This window comes from Xiphophorus maculatus, chromosome 9 (assembly GCF_002775205.1).
Source record: "Xiphophorus maculatus strain JP 163 A chromosome 9, X_maculatus-5.0-male, whole genome shotgun sequence".
In the NCBI taxonomy this organism is placed as follows: domain Eukaryota; kingdom Metazoa; phylum Chordata; class Actinopteri; order Cyprinodontiformes; family Poeciliidae; genus Xiphophorus; species Xiphophorus maculatus.
In genome coordinates, this window is record NC_036451.1 from 25,222,346 (window position 1) to 25,239,105 (window position 16,760).

Consider the following 16,760-nt stretch of genomic DNA (forward strand, 5'->3'; position numbering starts at 1 on the left):
CTGTCCGTGTGTGAGCCTGCGATCAGAGCAGTGAGCACCGTGACCTGACAGCCGTGTTGATGGCACATTGCTTCTCATCGCACGCTGAAGACTGCAGGAATGTAAACTCTGTCCGCACTCTGACATCAATGCCGTCAGCCCAGTCTGCACTGAAAGAAATCCACTTTTGGACCTCCGCTCGCTCAGTCGAAAGTACTTCGGTGTTGTTTCTTTTTTGGACGTCGAAAATTGAGAGCCCAACGCTCGTGTTTGTCGTCTGAGGACGATTGTTCCTCTTTTTCCTACAGTGTCTGATGATCGACTGATACGATGTAGGGAATAATGGTGAAGTGGAGGAAAAATGACCCGAAGGTGAAACTGAGACTTTTACCAAACTGAGACATTTTTGGCAAAACATCTGTGGAATCATAAGACAATCCGTAACTGCGTTTCCATTGCGAATGTGCGCAAAGCTTTGTCAATGTTACTGTCAAAAAGCCCACAATTTTACAATTTAATGTTTCCATTAAATAAGAAATGCAATTAAGGTCATGTGTATAACATGCTGCGCCATCATCGTCCAACTACTTCCTGTTGTCATCTTCGTAGTTTGCACCAGTGGCAACATGCGGTTGTTGATCATGTCACTGGAGTGAAAAAAAGTGTTTTCATTGCAGTTTTACAAAATAAACTAATTTCGATACGGCCTCCTCAAACTGATGAGAGGAGGTTGCAAAATTGCCAGATACATAGATGCTATTAGCTTGTTTGTTATTTGCTAACCTGGTCAATGAACAATTAGCAAATCCCAATGTTTTCTGAAACTGAAATTCGGGACAAACGGTAAACACGGTAGGTTTGACGTCATTCTCATATCCCAGTAAACTGGTGAAATGAAACACCATAGAAATGTTGAATATGTCCATATTTTCCAAACAAATACAAACATTTCTTCTGAATTTGCCAAAAGCAGACTACGTAAAATAAGTAGCTGCTTTTCCATTACAAGTGTCAATACTTCACAAGTGAAAAAAACAACACAATTTCACAATTGCAGTGTTTCCATTAAATAAAATCCGCAATTAAAATCACACGTGAATAAGTTTGTTCACTCGATAAGTTATTAAAAAACATGCCGCGCCGTCATCCTCCAGCCACTTCCTGTTTTCTTCTTCGTGGTTTTGCACTAGCGGCAACATCCAGGTGTTGATCATGTGACTCGTGTGGCGTGAACAAAGTGCTTCCATTGCACTTTTGCGAAATAAACCTATTTTTATACGGCAAAAAAAAAAACACCATCTTGTTCTAGCGCCAAACTTTTTATTGCAGGCAGAGTTTTTTTCTAAATTGGCATGTTGCCATTATGCAAATTTATTTTCCACATGTCAAATGGCACAATTATGTGGTGAATGGAAACGCAGCTCGTGGTACTTGCGCTGCTGTTTTAAAATGTATTTTAAGAACATAGATCAAATTAAAATAACTACAAGATAAATTGATATATCAGGTCATGGTGTGTTTTGAACCTGATATCGGTTAAGTGGGTGACACCAGTCCATCGCAGACACTCTCCAGAGACCTGAGCTCTTCTTCCAGCTCTGCTTACCTGACCAGTAGGAAGGTGTCACAGTGCCACCAGCAGGCTCTGCAATAAAGGACAAACTCTCTGCTACCTCGCTTCTGTAGAGGACATTCCTCCAGTGGGGCCGTCCAATGAGCCCATACCCAGCAGAGGACCAGAGTCTGTCATGACTCCAGCTGTGAGTGAGTAAAACACAGGCTTCCTCCCTTCAGTGTGTTCCTCTGGGTCTTAGAAATTGCTGCCCTGAGGCCTCAGTCAATGAGCGCCGTGACAAGCAAACACTGCAAAACCACAAAATCTTACCAAGGAGTTTTGGTCTGGTTTCTAGTCTAAATATCTTATTTCAAGTGTACTAATTTACAAGTGACTTCTCAGCAAGACATAGCAGCTTATTTTGGGTCCATAATTTATTCATATTGATGAAAAAGTGCTAGTCCTCCTGGCAGATTATTTCATTTGTATCATGGGAACATTGCTTTTTATAAGGGACATTATCTGCCAGTGGAACTGGTACCTTTTCATCAATATTAAGTCAAGTTTATTTGAACAGCACATTTCAGTGACAAGGCAGTTCAAAGTGCTTTACATCATGAGAACATAAAAGCATCATAAAGTGAAAACCAGTCACAGTCATTGCATTTTGTCAAGCGCCATAGTTAAAATTATCAATACACATCAAATATGTTGGTCAATGTTTCATTTATTATGGCTCAAAAGCAACTCTAGATTTGATTTAAAGGAGCTCAGTGTTTCAGCTGTTACGCCGTTTTCTAGAAGTTTGTTCCAGATTTGAGGGATATAGAAGCTGATATTAAGCAATTAATGACTTAAAAACTACTTCTTGCTGAGTAGTTACCTGTAAGTTATTTCAAATGTGCTGAGATATTTGCACTGAGAAGTAAACCAAAGTCACTTGGTAAGATTGTGCTTTTTGCAGAGAGAAATATTTACTGTGTAAAGTCCGTCCAGATAAGAGGGGCAGGGGGACTTGGGCCATTTCGTCTCTGCTGAAGGTTGGCAACGGTGAAACTGGTGAAACTGTAGCCCACAGCTGTTGCCAGCCTGACATCTCCTTGCCATCACAATTACCTCCCGCCTCTGGGACACCTGCCCCCGACATGGCGGCCGTGTCGGGGGCAGAGGGGTGGGGCACATCCCAGGAGGTTGCTGGGTACACGGCGGTTCACGCCAGGAGCTGCTGCGGACCCCACTTCATGGAACGGAGGGGTGAGGAGGGGAGACGAGCTCTTGTGTCAGGGGTCAGGCTGGGGGGACGGTTAGAGCAGGGCCGTCTGTAACCGCAGCTCACGCTGACATCTTGACCTCACTCGTAAATTGCTCCACTTGCTAAGGAAACAGGGCCTTCAGGCGGCGAGGGCTACCGGCTCAGACCGGTGTGGTTAGCATTCTTGGAGGATGATAATAATACTATTTTGACATGCGGCCCATGCGAGGCGTGTTTGCTCACTCATAAAAACTGAAAACAGTGGAGATTTCATTACAGGTCCGGAGAGAAGTGTCAAATAAAAAAGGCTTTTGAAAATCGTCACAAATCAGCGCCACCGCAGGACAAGGTAGACATGGGGACTTTTTTCTTTAGCATTGTAACGTCTAAGTGGCATTTTTTTTGAAAACACACACAACTAGGCAGAGCTTCTATCCAACACAAACTTCCAGAAAAGGGCAAAACAGCTGAAACACTGATTTCCTTTAAATCAGGTGGTTAAGACCTGTTTAGAGCTGATTTGATTAGCAGTAAATGGAACATCGATCAGCATATTTGGTGTATTGATGATTTCGATAACGGCATTTGACAAAATGTAATGTTTATACACCGTTTCTCAATTGGTAACCGTATAATGCTTTTATGATGTAAAGCATTTTGAGCTGCCCTGTTGCTGAAATACAAAGCTTTCAAATGTAAAAATACTTTATTGGACTCAAAGAGAAATTGAATGTTGCTACAGGAGAGCTTTCATCAGCAACTGTCTGAAGAGTCTGGAACAAAATGAGTTACAGTGACATTTAATGTCCCGTTGGGATCAATAGCTGCGTTTCCATTGACCATAAAATGGCGCAAACTGAAGTTCCGAAAATAAATTTGCTTCATAGAAAAGGCAATTTTGAAAAAACAACTCATGTTTTTACACTAGGATGAGGTGGGGGTGGAGGTTTCCACCTTTTTCGAAATTGGTCTACTTTGCTAAACTGTAAAAAAACAGTTGTTTTTTTGACATCACAGGAGTCACACGATCGACAACCGGATGTCAGCACTGGTAGAGAAGACGAAGTAGTGATGGCGTGGCATGTTTTCTAATGACTTGCATTAAACTTAGTCAGTACTGGTAAATTTAACGGAAACACCGCAATATCAAAATTGTGTTGTGTTTTTTTTTTCCACATAAAAAAAAAATGTGGAAAGTCTACAAAGTTTTGCGCACATTTGTAATGGACACCGAGCTACTAAAGTACTTTTTGAATTGAACTGGATGGAGGAAAATGCAGGAAGGAAACTTCTTCGCAGCTGCAAAAGATCTAAAACCGGGCAATTTCAGTCTTTTAATGCCTAAACTTTAAAGAGCCACACCCCATGTGACCTGCAGATGTAAAAACACAGTCATTTCATAAAGCGTGCTCTCTCCACATTAGCCGAACGTGGAACGCAGGTGCTCGGTTCCCTGTGTTGGTAAGCAGGCGAATGTTAAAACACTTTACTCCGAGCTCCAAACATGAACTCCCAACATTCATTAAAGTTAATGATAATCTCCGGCTAATCACAGCCTAGGTAGCGCAGATCAGACACTTTGTTTTCCGTCGCAGCAATAAAATCCAATCCCAGGCGTCGGATTGCAGGAGGCTATGCTGCGCATGCGCAGCGGCTGAATGTGGGCTGGTGAGTACACATTGGTGAGTACTCACCAGCTGCTCAGGCCGTGCAGTCGCCCCCTCGCTCCGTCTTCCACCGCCGCCTTTCCAGCAACTTGTCATCAGCGCTCAGTCCCCACCACCGTTGATGGCCTGCATCCTAAAACAAGAAGCCGGACGACTGACGAGCCGACGCAGATTGGGAGTCGCATTCGGTCTGAAATGCAAAATATGTCGGGGAACGCAGTCGTCACCGAGCCCTGCTTTCATGCCGGCCTGCTGGTTTTCAGGAGCTGCAAGTACAGACTGGAAGAGAAGCTCAAAAGCCACACTTTCCCCCTGATGTTTATCAGAAAGAGAAAAAATTTAAAAAAATCACTCCAGCACATTCAGAGACGGTTTATTTAAGTGACGATAACAGACGCGCAAGTCTGTGATTGAGCGATGATGTGAGGCGCGTTTGTATTCACTAAATGGAAAACGAAAGCGGCCTAAAGAAATGCTTCTGTGAGCACAACCCGTGTTTTATTAAATACATCTAGACGTTACATTAAAATATTAGGGTGCAGTTAATCTACATGGAGCAAAATACTTTGGCTAGTTAAAGAAACAACAACACTTGAAGCAGATGAGAAGGGGTTCACATTGGCTTAGCTACAGGAAACTGAAGGCTACATCATATCTTGCTACTTAAATCAACTAGCCAGCTATGATATGTTTTTTTTGTTCTGATATGTTAAAAAAAGAAAGTTGTCTTCTTAATACATCCATTCTGACCTAAAGTTATTTGAGGAAACTATGCAGCTCAGGGATGGTCAATATGTGACATGTTAGCCGTTTGTGGCTTTTGGACTAATTTTGTGCGACTCCTGATTTCAATTCAAGGATGGTACAGATTTGGCTGCAAATGGTGGTAATACAAACGGACACTTCTTAAAATGATTGTAATCTCATTTTGTTTATGGGAATAGGCTAAAAAAATAAAATACTTTCTACACCAACAAATTAACAAACAGTCCACTGAAGAAGCTAGGAAGCTCTGCACATACTGTTAAGGTAAATGTCTGAGACCCTTTCTGGACCTACTGTGGCTTATTCTCTACTTTTCTTTATTAATGAAAAGTATGTGTTTTTACAGATTTATCTCTGTAAAAACAGAAATAAATCTGTTTTTAATGGTGATTTAATTCACCATTAAAACATTTGGTATTTCTAAATTAGGGGAAAAAATGGCCTGAAGCTACTTTCAACTGCAAAAGGTTTGGACAATGATCAACCTGTTTTCATGTGTCGTATTTATTCGCTTAAGCATTTAGCTAAAATAAAGCCTTATTTTAGCTGCAGTAAAGCTAAAATTTCATCAGATTATTAGAAACTAGGTGCTTTAATTGGGAGCAATATTACCCTGTGATAAAAGATATTACTTAAAATATAGAGAAAATATATGTTTTTTTGTCTATCCAACATAAACTATAGGGCTGAGGTTAGCTAAAAAAATGCTGGGTTTTTAGGCTAAGGCTAGGTTAGCATCCAAATGGAACTACCTAGCTTCCTCCTGCTTTAAAATATCAAGTTAGCTTTTTAAAGCTAAAAATAAAATTATATCTTTCTATTAACTGTATTTCTCCTCTAATATGTTGTATCATGTTTTTTTTTACCACAATATGTTACCTTTACCTGTTGCTATGTTGCTATATCCTTGCTGGTTTAGGGATTAAACCAAGTGCTACTCTTGGTAACCGTTCTGGGGCAAAATCAGTATTGTGATATCTATCAATACAAAATAACAAAACAAACAAACAAACAAAAAAAAAACTTTTTAGAGGATGCCATTTTTAAAAATTAGTTATTCAATTACTTTGTCTTTGCAGGAAGAGAAACGACGAGTGACTGAGGGTCATTGCGCGTAACGGAGTGTTAGTGTAAATTCTAGACACTAACAGGTACCATAGAATTGCACAAAAATCCATGAGGGACGACGGAGTCCCCGCTCGAAATTCTGTGAAAAAGGTGTACGGAGCCTTGAGCCAGAAGCCCATTAAAATGCTGTTTACATTGTTTTAAACTGTGATTGTGAGTGGGAATAAAAATAGCAACAGGTATTTTGTTCCATATAACACAGTAGGAGTGTAACAGGTAAACCTTCTATGGATGCAAACTCGACTAAAAACCCACCTGTTTAGGATTGTATTTGAAACGTAAGGAACTTGACTTAATGTCGTGCTTTGATTGTTGATTCTATGTTGCTTTGTGTTTCTGTGTTTGATATGATGTGAAGCACTTTGAAATGCCTTGATGCTGAGATGTGCTATACAAATTAAAGTTGATTTGCCTTGCAATAGTATTCAGCAACCTTTTCACATTCCTTCACAGTTTACAACAAGACTTTTTGCGAGGGACCAAAACAATGTAGTGAACATATTAGCAGGGGAAAAGACAAAAACACATGGATTTCAGTTGTTTTTACAGAGATAAATCTGAAAAGTGTGGCGTGGATTTGTATTTAGTCGGTTTTACTCCGACACCTCTAAAGAAAATCCTTCGCAAGACAAAAATATTCCAAGAGACAAGAAATGTAGGAGAGTATTTTTTCAAAAAAGAATAACAAAAAAAAAAATAGACTTGATGGAGTCAGATAAAGGTTATACTTTTTTTTTTTAAACATCCTTCTCAGCTTTTGTTTTCCATGAAGTAAATCCAGGGTGTGTTCTGGGCTGTAACATTCTGCATAGTTGGGAGCGTTAGTGGATTTGACAGTTCTCCAAGTGTCCCATGGCTCCGAGTTCAACAAGCACACTTCCAGACACAACAGTGACAGCTGGGAGAGGGATAAATAACAACAGTGTCTCTAGCTCCATTACAAGACAGCAATTCAGACAACAAGCCAGGAGTCTCCGTGCGCAAACACAAAACCTGCGTGGGCAGACGCACGCACGCGCGCCTCCTGCTCACACGTTCGCTCCTTCACACTTACTGCTTTCGCCGCTGCGAGGGCAACAGATGGAAAAACGAGCGAGGTGAGAAGAAGGGGAAAGCGCCTCAGAAAATAGGAAACGCCCGCTGGACTCGGCCCGTTAGCAACAGGCGCTCCTCTGACAGGTGTAACGTGTTTACCAAACAAACAAGCGACACGGATGTCAGAGAAATGAAAATGGTGACCCGAGGTGGCTTGACCTGTGAAAAAGAAGCCCCGGTCTCCAGGCTGGCGTATCTATAAGGACGTTGGGAGGTATTCCAGAGAGATGAGAAGACTGCGTGCCACACCAGGATTGCGAGAGTGTCTCGCAGAATCTGTCTCGAGTTACTCGCCTCAAGCATCCCAGGCAGCTCTGGTTGTTAGCCGAGGCCATCCAGGGTCGCGGGCCCTGATGGGCAGGTTTTGAGCCTCTCGCTTTCAGATTCCACTGCGGGGCAACGGGGGAAACGCGTCTCGCATCGCGTTCAAGGCAAAATAACCACTTGGACCTGTCGAGCCAGACATGAAGACTTCCGTTGGGAGGGAAGGCGGCCTTGACCTCCCAACAAAACCCATTAGACCACGCCGTCTATCCAGGAGGCGGCTCCTTTAGCAGCTAATTTGTTTATTGGGTACTTGATGTCGTTTCCTCCAGGTCACGCTTCGGTAGATACAATGCAGGTTATTTACATAGCGCCGGTTCGCAACAGATGACACACCTGAAGGCACTGAGCAAGGATGGCTGATGAAACCGATCCAGTTATATAAACCAAGAGGTGTCTAAAATCACTCAAGTTATTGAGACTATTGAAGTTGGAATGTAACTTTTCATTCAGTCAAGAGGTTTGCTTCTTCATTTCTCAAAAAAGAAATCTCTGTAAAGGTCAATATTACTTAAAGTCAGAAGAAACACGTTGGTAAAATTAAAAAAAGATTAAATCTAAATCTGCTGGGTGCAAGAATAATATTGGTCATATTTTTGTGTTCAAAGCAATTCCTGGATAGAAAGGAAAGTTGGTGTACACAAATAAAAGTCAATCAGACAGGAATGCTTTACCTGTGTGTTCGTAGTTTGTGTTTCACACAGGAAGATCATTGGTGGCGTACCGCCTCCAACTTTCCTTCCTGGTATAAACAAGGCTTTGACGTAGTCGGCCGCCCAGTGAAAAAAGGACGATGGTTTAAAGGTGCGTTCCGATCATTTCCCGCCAACATTTTGTACTTTTGCAGTTTTTGTTACTTCTCACCAATTTTTTTCCTAGTAAGAAATGGAGTCGTTTGTTGTTTCATTCTGACCAAGAGCCAGTATTTTTCATTTGGAGAACCTTGAGCAAAATGTGAAAACCTGAAGCCACTCGAACCAAAATAAATGCAAATAAAATGTAATATAAAATAAAATAAAAATTAAACAAGATTTGATCAAAATTAAATTCTACAAGAGAAGTTCCACATCCATTAATTATCATCATAATTAATGGATGTGGAACTGTTGGTATTATTTATGAGAGGTAAATGGAAAATGAACTTTAATAGTTGCTCAGCTGTGGCGTTTCTCCCACTACCCCATTAGTTTCAGCCTAATGGGGGCGACTAATATGAATTTGTAATGAATAAAGAACCCTGCTGCAGGTAAGATAATAACCGCTCGGACACTTTTCGCAGAACCTCACTTTGAAATTCCTAAAGTATCTGTTTAAGTTTTTGGAACTGCCAGAATTGAGCCTCATCATCAATAAACAGGCTTGTTTTTCTTGTACTCACCGGTGTCATTTAATAACCGCAAACTGCGAGTTAATTTCGTTGATGCTGTTACTGGGTGGAGAAAAAGAAAAAGAAAAAAAAGAAGCTAAGTACACATATTGTCTAGCCCAAGGCAACAGCCTACCTTTGCAGAAAGGAATGCAGTTGCACTAAACCTCATTTATCTTGGCCAGGTTAACCAAGTGGAGCTTCATCCATACATCAGCTCATTAAAAAAAAAAAAGTGGTTGAATGTTTTATTTTCCAGATCTCTCAATAACTTTCAGCATTTCATGAAGTCCTTTCATTTAGCTTGTCAGTTTGTTTCAAACTCAGTGTCTTATTCTGATTAGAAATAGGATTTCCCCTCCATTAAAGCTATGCTAATTGGAAACTTATTTGTTGGAACGTGACGTTTTAGACTGCAGTTCATTTTAAGACCGCTAAAATTAAATCTGTGGCTTATTCCAGGTTTTTTATGGTTTTATTTTAGAGTGATTTTTCCATTTATTTATACCCGCTTTATTTTCTGCCATGACGTTGCGTTTTGCGGTCACGTCGTGGTCGCCGTCCTTGACACTCTGCGGCAGGTCGCGCTTTTATGTCTCGTCTCAGCCGCCAGTTCTCAACTGTCATGTAAATCTTAAAGAGCAAAGCAGAGCTGTGACTCGGTTGTTCTACCTTCGGGGCTAAACATAATGATCTAGAAAAAAAGAAGAAGAAGAAGAAAAAAAAAAAGATCATGCGAGGACAAAGGGTAAATCACTCTCAGTAACACGCCCTCCTGCATCCTGCACGCACATCTGAACTGGTGCTGGTTCCTATTCATCCCGAACTGTGGCGTCAAAAAAGAAAGCAGCGGCACACAGGCGAGGCCACATGCGTCGTCTCCCTCCTGCACTCGCAGTAGAACGATAAAGTCGTGGTGATTGCAGAGTAAAACTTAAAGAGAGAGAGAGAGAGAAAAAAAGGTAAAAGTGGTTTCCATGGAAACAAAATAAAAGCACACGCTCTAGCACAGCTGTTGTCGGGTGAGAAACTTCATGAGCATCCATTTATCTGCCTGCCGATCCTGTTTTCTGATCACCGTTTCCACCTTAAAAGAGCAGAAGCAGGAACGAGGCGCTTCGCTCCGGGCCAGAGCCGCTCCGTCAGGCAGCAGAGACACGTCCTGGTTCTGGGAGGAAACGCGTTAACCCTTTTCGACCCTCAGGTCACGGTGATACGTGAAACCAAAGGGTGTCGAACCCGGCCTTATAATTTACCTTGAAGAATTACAGCTGCACAGACTGCTGGGAAACCTCCTGCTTAACCTCGTCTTCTGACAGTCGGAACATTTTTGGTTCGTTTTCTGTTTCCTCATCATCTCAACGCGACTGTTGAGATATAAGCACCCAAGGGCGAATTTAGGGAGACCAGTTTCCATTGTGAGATCATTGAAATAAAGGATTAGCTACGCTGATTGTAACACAGTTTGGTAGGTGATGCGTTTCTGTTCTCCAGGCCTGAATATTCAGTGTCACATAAAGATGGTTACCAAATCGGCCTTCTGTCACCAGGACTAAAGGACGAATGTCTCCGAAAGATCTAACGGAGCTCATTCATTCATTTGTCTTTCGTTGCATTGATTACTGGAACAGTGTCCTCACAGGTTTGCCTAACAAAAGTCAATCCTTCAGCTGCAGCTGATCCAAACGCTGCTGCTGCTGTTCTGACTAAAACCAGGAAGTTAGAGCACATCACCCAGTTCTAAAGTCCTTCCACTGGCTCCCTGTAGCTCAGAAAATAAACGTTAAAATACTGCTGTTTGTTTATAAATCCTTCAATTGTTTATCACCAAAATACTTTAAAGATCTGCTGTTGTCATAGCAACCTTCCAGACCCCTCAGATCCTCTGGTTCTGCTCTGCATCCCCAGAACCAAACACGGAGAAGCAGCATTCAGCATCTAAGCTCCACCAATCTGGAACAAACTTCCAGAAAACTGCAAAACAGCCGAAACACTGACTTCCTTTAAAATCCATCTGTTTAGAGTTGCCTTTGATTCATAAAAACTGGAACTTTGATCGACATTTGATGTGTATCAGCTTAATGATTTTGATTTTAGGTCCAACAACTTTTTTCCTTTCTCTTTCAGTCTCCTATTTGCCTGTCATTTCAGTTTTAAAAAAATACATAGTAGGAGTTTCACACGTATAAAAAACAACAACATTTTAAACAGCTGCCGATCTCAACACCAGAATAAAATTCACCCAAATTGATCACCTTGCGAAAACACTCAAGAACTACACCTGAGATTCTTCAGGGCTCAGTTGGCACAATGAAAATGTTCAGATTCATGACAGTTACAGTGAGACAGAACGAGTTCGGCTTGTTTGAAACAGTTGGCAGCAGGATTCATTTTCATCAGGAACAGGAGAGCAAGACTTAAAGGTGCAACCAGGTCAAACCTCAAGAGCTTCAGAGGGGTTTCCCTTTGGGCAGATGAAACCAAGGTGTCAAATGTATCTGACCATAATGTCAGCAAAAAACAACTGTCTTTGTACGGAGGGGGAAGGGTGGTGATTTGGGCTCGTCTTCTAGCCACAGACACTGGGTGTAGATTTATAGAGAAAATATTTCGTCAAACTTTTTATTAAAAACCTGGTTTTTCCCTCCCGAATATGAACTACACAAAAATACACGACTGAAACCGTGATTGAGATTTTTGTCATCTAATGAAAATGAGATGAAATATTGGTAAAATTCAGTCAGATCGTACTCACGTAGCCGCCGGGTCTCATCTTCGGACCTAAAGGGGAACAACCTATTTATAATTCATAGAGCCGAGTTTTATTTATTCTCTTCAGCGGGTAATTCATAAACCCGCTGAATTACACCATGTTGTTTTAAACATGCCAAACCCATAGGGGGCAGTGTAGGGCATAGTTAAAACCTGTCAGCCAATCAATATCCTTCAAAACAATCACAGCTTCATGTTAGGAATGAAATAAGAAGCCACGGGGCTCGTTTTTGTGGACAGAGATGAGTTAAAATACTTTTATGTGCCTTCTTTGAATATAAAAATAAAAAAAACTCGAGTCATTGTTGATTGGGAATCGTTTCAAAGCAAGTATTGATGTGGGCAGCAATATGCCTCCGTATTGGGGGGGATAGCCGGTGTAAAACAGCTGACCCCCACCTATTAGAGCAGAATAGGGGTGCACTGATTGCATTTTTCAGGCCGATCACCGATTACTGATCTTTTAAAAACCTTAACCTCCCGATTCCGGTTTTGGCCGATACCAATTTTTTTGTCTGAAATGTTGCTGAATATAGCAAGAAAGTTGTTGAGTTGGCAACAGTGGGGTTAATTGTAAACATGCAGACATGACCTGGTGGGCCGGTCTGCCGCTCAAACCTTTCTCACCGGAGAGCAACAGAGGACAGTGGTTGATTATTACACATAAGATACGATCGGCTTCAAATGTAAAAATCGGCCGATCTCCGATCTCTTAAAATTAAGAAAATCTGCACCAATAAATCGGCTGGCCGATAAATCGGTGCATCCCTAGTAAAGAACAAGTAAAATGCATCTGAACAAATGTAAAATTCAGCTCTGACATCAGTCATTTTCCCATTGCATACCCAAATAATAAAGGTCACATATGTGACGTCAGGACCACACCGATTGTAATGAGCTGACCTCTAACCTCTGACCTCTCTGATGTGCAAACACAAACAAGAAAAATTCTCAAAACTCCTTTTTTTTTTTTTTTTTAAATCAAAAGTTTTTAGTATTATCAAGAGTTTACATTTGTGTTACACTGAAAATTTTCCACATATCGGGCTGCAAGTGGAAAGGTGAACCTCGAGTCTACAGGATGTTGTCGATGCACGTCTTGCGTCTTATTTTCTAACCTTTTCAGAAAAAGACGGTTCTAAACAAGTTTTTTGACATATCAATATGTGCTTATGCACAGTCACACTCAAAACTTGGGAGCAGGACCAAAACGGAGACAGGAGAGTGGAATTATGATGCCAGACATTTATTAATGAATCTGGAGAGTTAAATATACAGAGGAGGGTGGAAATGACAAAAGAACCAGTTACAAGTAACTGACTGCAACTGGGGAAGCGAGCCAATGAGGAGATGACAAAAACTAAGATGGAACCAGAAGGAAGCCTAAACAACAGAAAATACTAAATGTAACTAAATAAATCCAACATTTAAATTAAGGACTAAACCACAAAACTAACAAGAGAATAGGAAAAAAAAATCTAAATGCAAAAGAAAAAACTTAAAAGAGAAATAATTAAACTGACAAAGGGAAAAACTAGGATCAGGGAAAATAAGGAAAAGAAATCAGTAGGAATAAAGTCCATAATGATAATTGATCACAGCAAAGAAATGATTTTCCTTGACGATGGAAGAGGCCCCACAAATATTTTCTCTATAAGAAATATATACACTTACTATTTTTGATAATTGCTCAATATGTTGTTAGAATCTTGTCTTTACTGCATCATATTTTCTTCCGAACTTCATTTTTTTTAATGTATTTTAATACTTTAATAGCTTGTGTGTACCTACACGCCTCAATTCCCCGTCACTTTGCTTCTGCTACACCTGGGTTTCTGCTCTATTTCAGTCAAATCTGTAGCTAATTTAGAAGACTAAATACCATTTTGATCCTGTGTACAGTTTGATTACAGCTACGGCTTTTGAATCTTTCGAACATCGTCGTGTTTGTGTGCCGCAGACATGCCTCGTCGCTGCGCAGCGGTGAATTCATGATGAGCTGCGGCCTTGTGTGGCATGGCAGAGTGGTGAAGACTGCAGAGAAGATCGACAAGACTCTGCAAAACATCCACGAACCCCGAGTCAGGAGGCAAGTGTAGGACTTCCAGAATAAATATTTCCCACACTGGCTGTATGTACAGGTTTAATTGTTCTCTCAGTGCCGACTGTGAATATAAAAATAGGTTTTCTGCAGGATTATTTTTCATCTGTAGACAGGTAGGGTTGGGTGATATGGACTTAAAATTTTTATCGCAGTGTTTTGTGCTATTGTGACGATAAACGTGACAATAAGAACCATTTGTTGCTTCTCTTTTAGGCGCCTGTAGAGCTGCGACTGAGCGGCACGGCACTTGCAGCGCCACAAACACGACATTCTCATTTGCAATACGCTCCTTTAGGACACCAGTCATAAAAAAAAAGAAAAGAAAAAAAAAGAGTGTGATATGCATCAATAAAATGCAGACAGTAAGAGCATTTAATCTTATTTCCAAACGTATCAATACACTTTTACTGAACTGAAAATGGAGAAGAATAGTAAAAAACAACAATCCCGACAATGCGGACAGTTTAAGGAGTCATTAAACATAATTAGTCGGAATTTATCGCAACAAGAAATCAAAATAGTCCCATGACTAGAAATCGATCCCGATTAATGATAAACAAAATGACAAATGACAGGTACATCTTCAAAAATTAGAATAACGTAAAGTTAAACTTGTTTTTAGACGTGTGTCTGTAAGTAGCATGAACTGCATAGTTGTACGATTGACTTTTTGAAGTTGCGTCTCTGAGGGACAGAAGATGAATATTGGCTCCAAGAACTAAAGTCAGGCACAAAACATCTTCTCATAGAAAAATATATATTTTCTAAACAGGCTTCTGAAAAGTATGTTCAATCTTTGTAGACTCAGTACCTGGTTGGGGCTCCTTTTGCATGAATTACTGCATCAATGCGGTGCGGGATGGAGGACATCAGTCTGAAACGATACTGAACAGAACACAAGGAGGCTGTGTGTGTTTTTCACCATGAAACAAGCAAATAATTATGACCATTCTGCATTAGGACCAGAGAACAATGAAAATAATGCACGGCATGTTGTTGTAAAATTATTTATTTGGATACATTCCCGATCCGAGCTCCATCACTTTACTCCCAAGTGCATTTTGTCATTAGAGTATATATAATAACAATCAAAAACACGTGTAGAAGACAAAGAAAAATGATTCGGCTTCAACTTATTTCACAAACCACAAAATATTAATCAGACCGGAAATCATTTTGTATTCGCTGAATTCTTCATGAACACCGCTTTGAATTATTTGGTTGCCTTGTAAAGACTTAATCTGCTCTTCCACTGTAGAAATCAACAAACGCAGGCTGGAATGTTAAGACAAACCAGCTGTAACCCAAGAAATAAAATGATTAACAACAAAAAAAGGCAGCAAAGAACACAAAAGAGGGAAACCGATTCTTATGAGGAAATAAGCCAAACAAGGCATTAAAAAAAGAATCATGAGCACCAAGATGCAAACTCACGAAACTAAGGGAAATTCCTCAACTGTATGCACTGCAAAAATACACAGAGAATGATAAAAACTAAGCTGACAAATGAGCCCCTATGCTCCAGTGACTCTCTAAGGGGCCGAATGGCATGGGGAATGAGCTCCTAACAGAAAAACCGGGGGAGGAAGAAAAGAGTCTCGTTGCGAAAGAGTTGAATTACCATATCGCTGGGGAGCAAAGGGAGCGGGGGGGAAAAAGCTGCTTTAAGCCAGAAAGGAAAGGAGAACCGCTCTGAAACCGGGAATATTTCTGAGAATCACACGGCAGTGAATGAAGAGCGGCGGGGACCCAACATTCAGAAGAAGCAAACAAAAACAAATCTTTGACCCGCTTTTGGAATGTTTCCATTAACTTTTGAGATTTAAAAAAAAAAAAAAATGAGAGAAAACATCCCAAATATCGAAAAAGTTACACCAAGTTTAAAATCCAAGGTTTCCTCGGGCCATGCAGTAGCCCAGTTTGTTCTGGTTTCCGAGGAAGGACATGGCGCCCACGTACGCCTCGATGTAGATTGGCTGCTGCAGGACCAGGACGCCGTTGGCTTTCCCAGGAATCGGCTTTCTGACGTGGGCTCTCTCAGCTGCATCCTTGAGCCTCTCGGAAAAAGTCTGTATCTGAGGAAAGATCAGAAATGTCAACACAGAGAAAGCAACATTTTAAATCCATCCAATGAAGTGGTCTTACTTCATTGGACTGAAGTACTATCATGATTTTAAATGCATCCAATGATGTATGCATTGTGAAGTGGTGAAGTGCTGAAGGTTCTGGTGGGCCAAAACAAGAACATTCATGTATTCATCCATGCAGAAACGCCTAAACATGTTGTGCAACAATAGGATTTGGCTATGAATAACTAATAAATACCAAAACATTTATTTAAATTCTTTATTTAGATCAAAATTACCAAATTGGGGCACCACGTATGATGGCATATTAGTGCCACTGTAAATAGGAAAAAAAGGAATAACCTTCAGACAAAAACTCAAATTCTGAGAACATCAGAATTATGTTTAAATGTGTAGAAATTAAATATGTAGAAATTTCTGATTTTTTTTTCTAGAAAATTAATCTCAGAATTTATGAGCTTAATAAAATATACTTCTTTTTTTCTGACTATCATGGCCCTTGCATGCCATCCTGCACCACTTGATTATCAGGGAAAGCCAAAAAGTTTGAAGTCTCCACTATTGTTTATGAATATCTGCATAATGGTTTGTTCTTGAACAGCAACGAACTCCTCTTGAAAATATAACAAAATAGTTCAGCGTTCAGTTAAAATACTTCATTCAATA

The 16,760-nt window shown here is 40.5% G+C and overlaps 1 protein-coding gene across 1 annotated transcript in view; it reads right to left on the minus strand.

Annotated features, from left to right (window-relative positions):
• Positions 1-15,000: 15,000 nt before the first annotated feature.
• LOC102221387 (tumor protein p63-regulated gene 1-like protein) overlaps positions 15,001-16,760 on the minus strand; it is a 33,405-nt gene continuing 31,645 nt past the window's right edge. Inside the window, exon 6 of the mRNA XM_005804460.2 lies at positions 15,001-16,082. Within this exon, the coding sequence (XP_005804517.1) occupies positions 15,888-16,082 (195 nt within the window). The 3' untranslated portion in view covers positions 15,001-15,887. The remainder of the gene's footprint in view (positions 16,083-16,760) is intronic.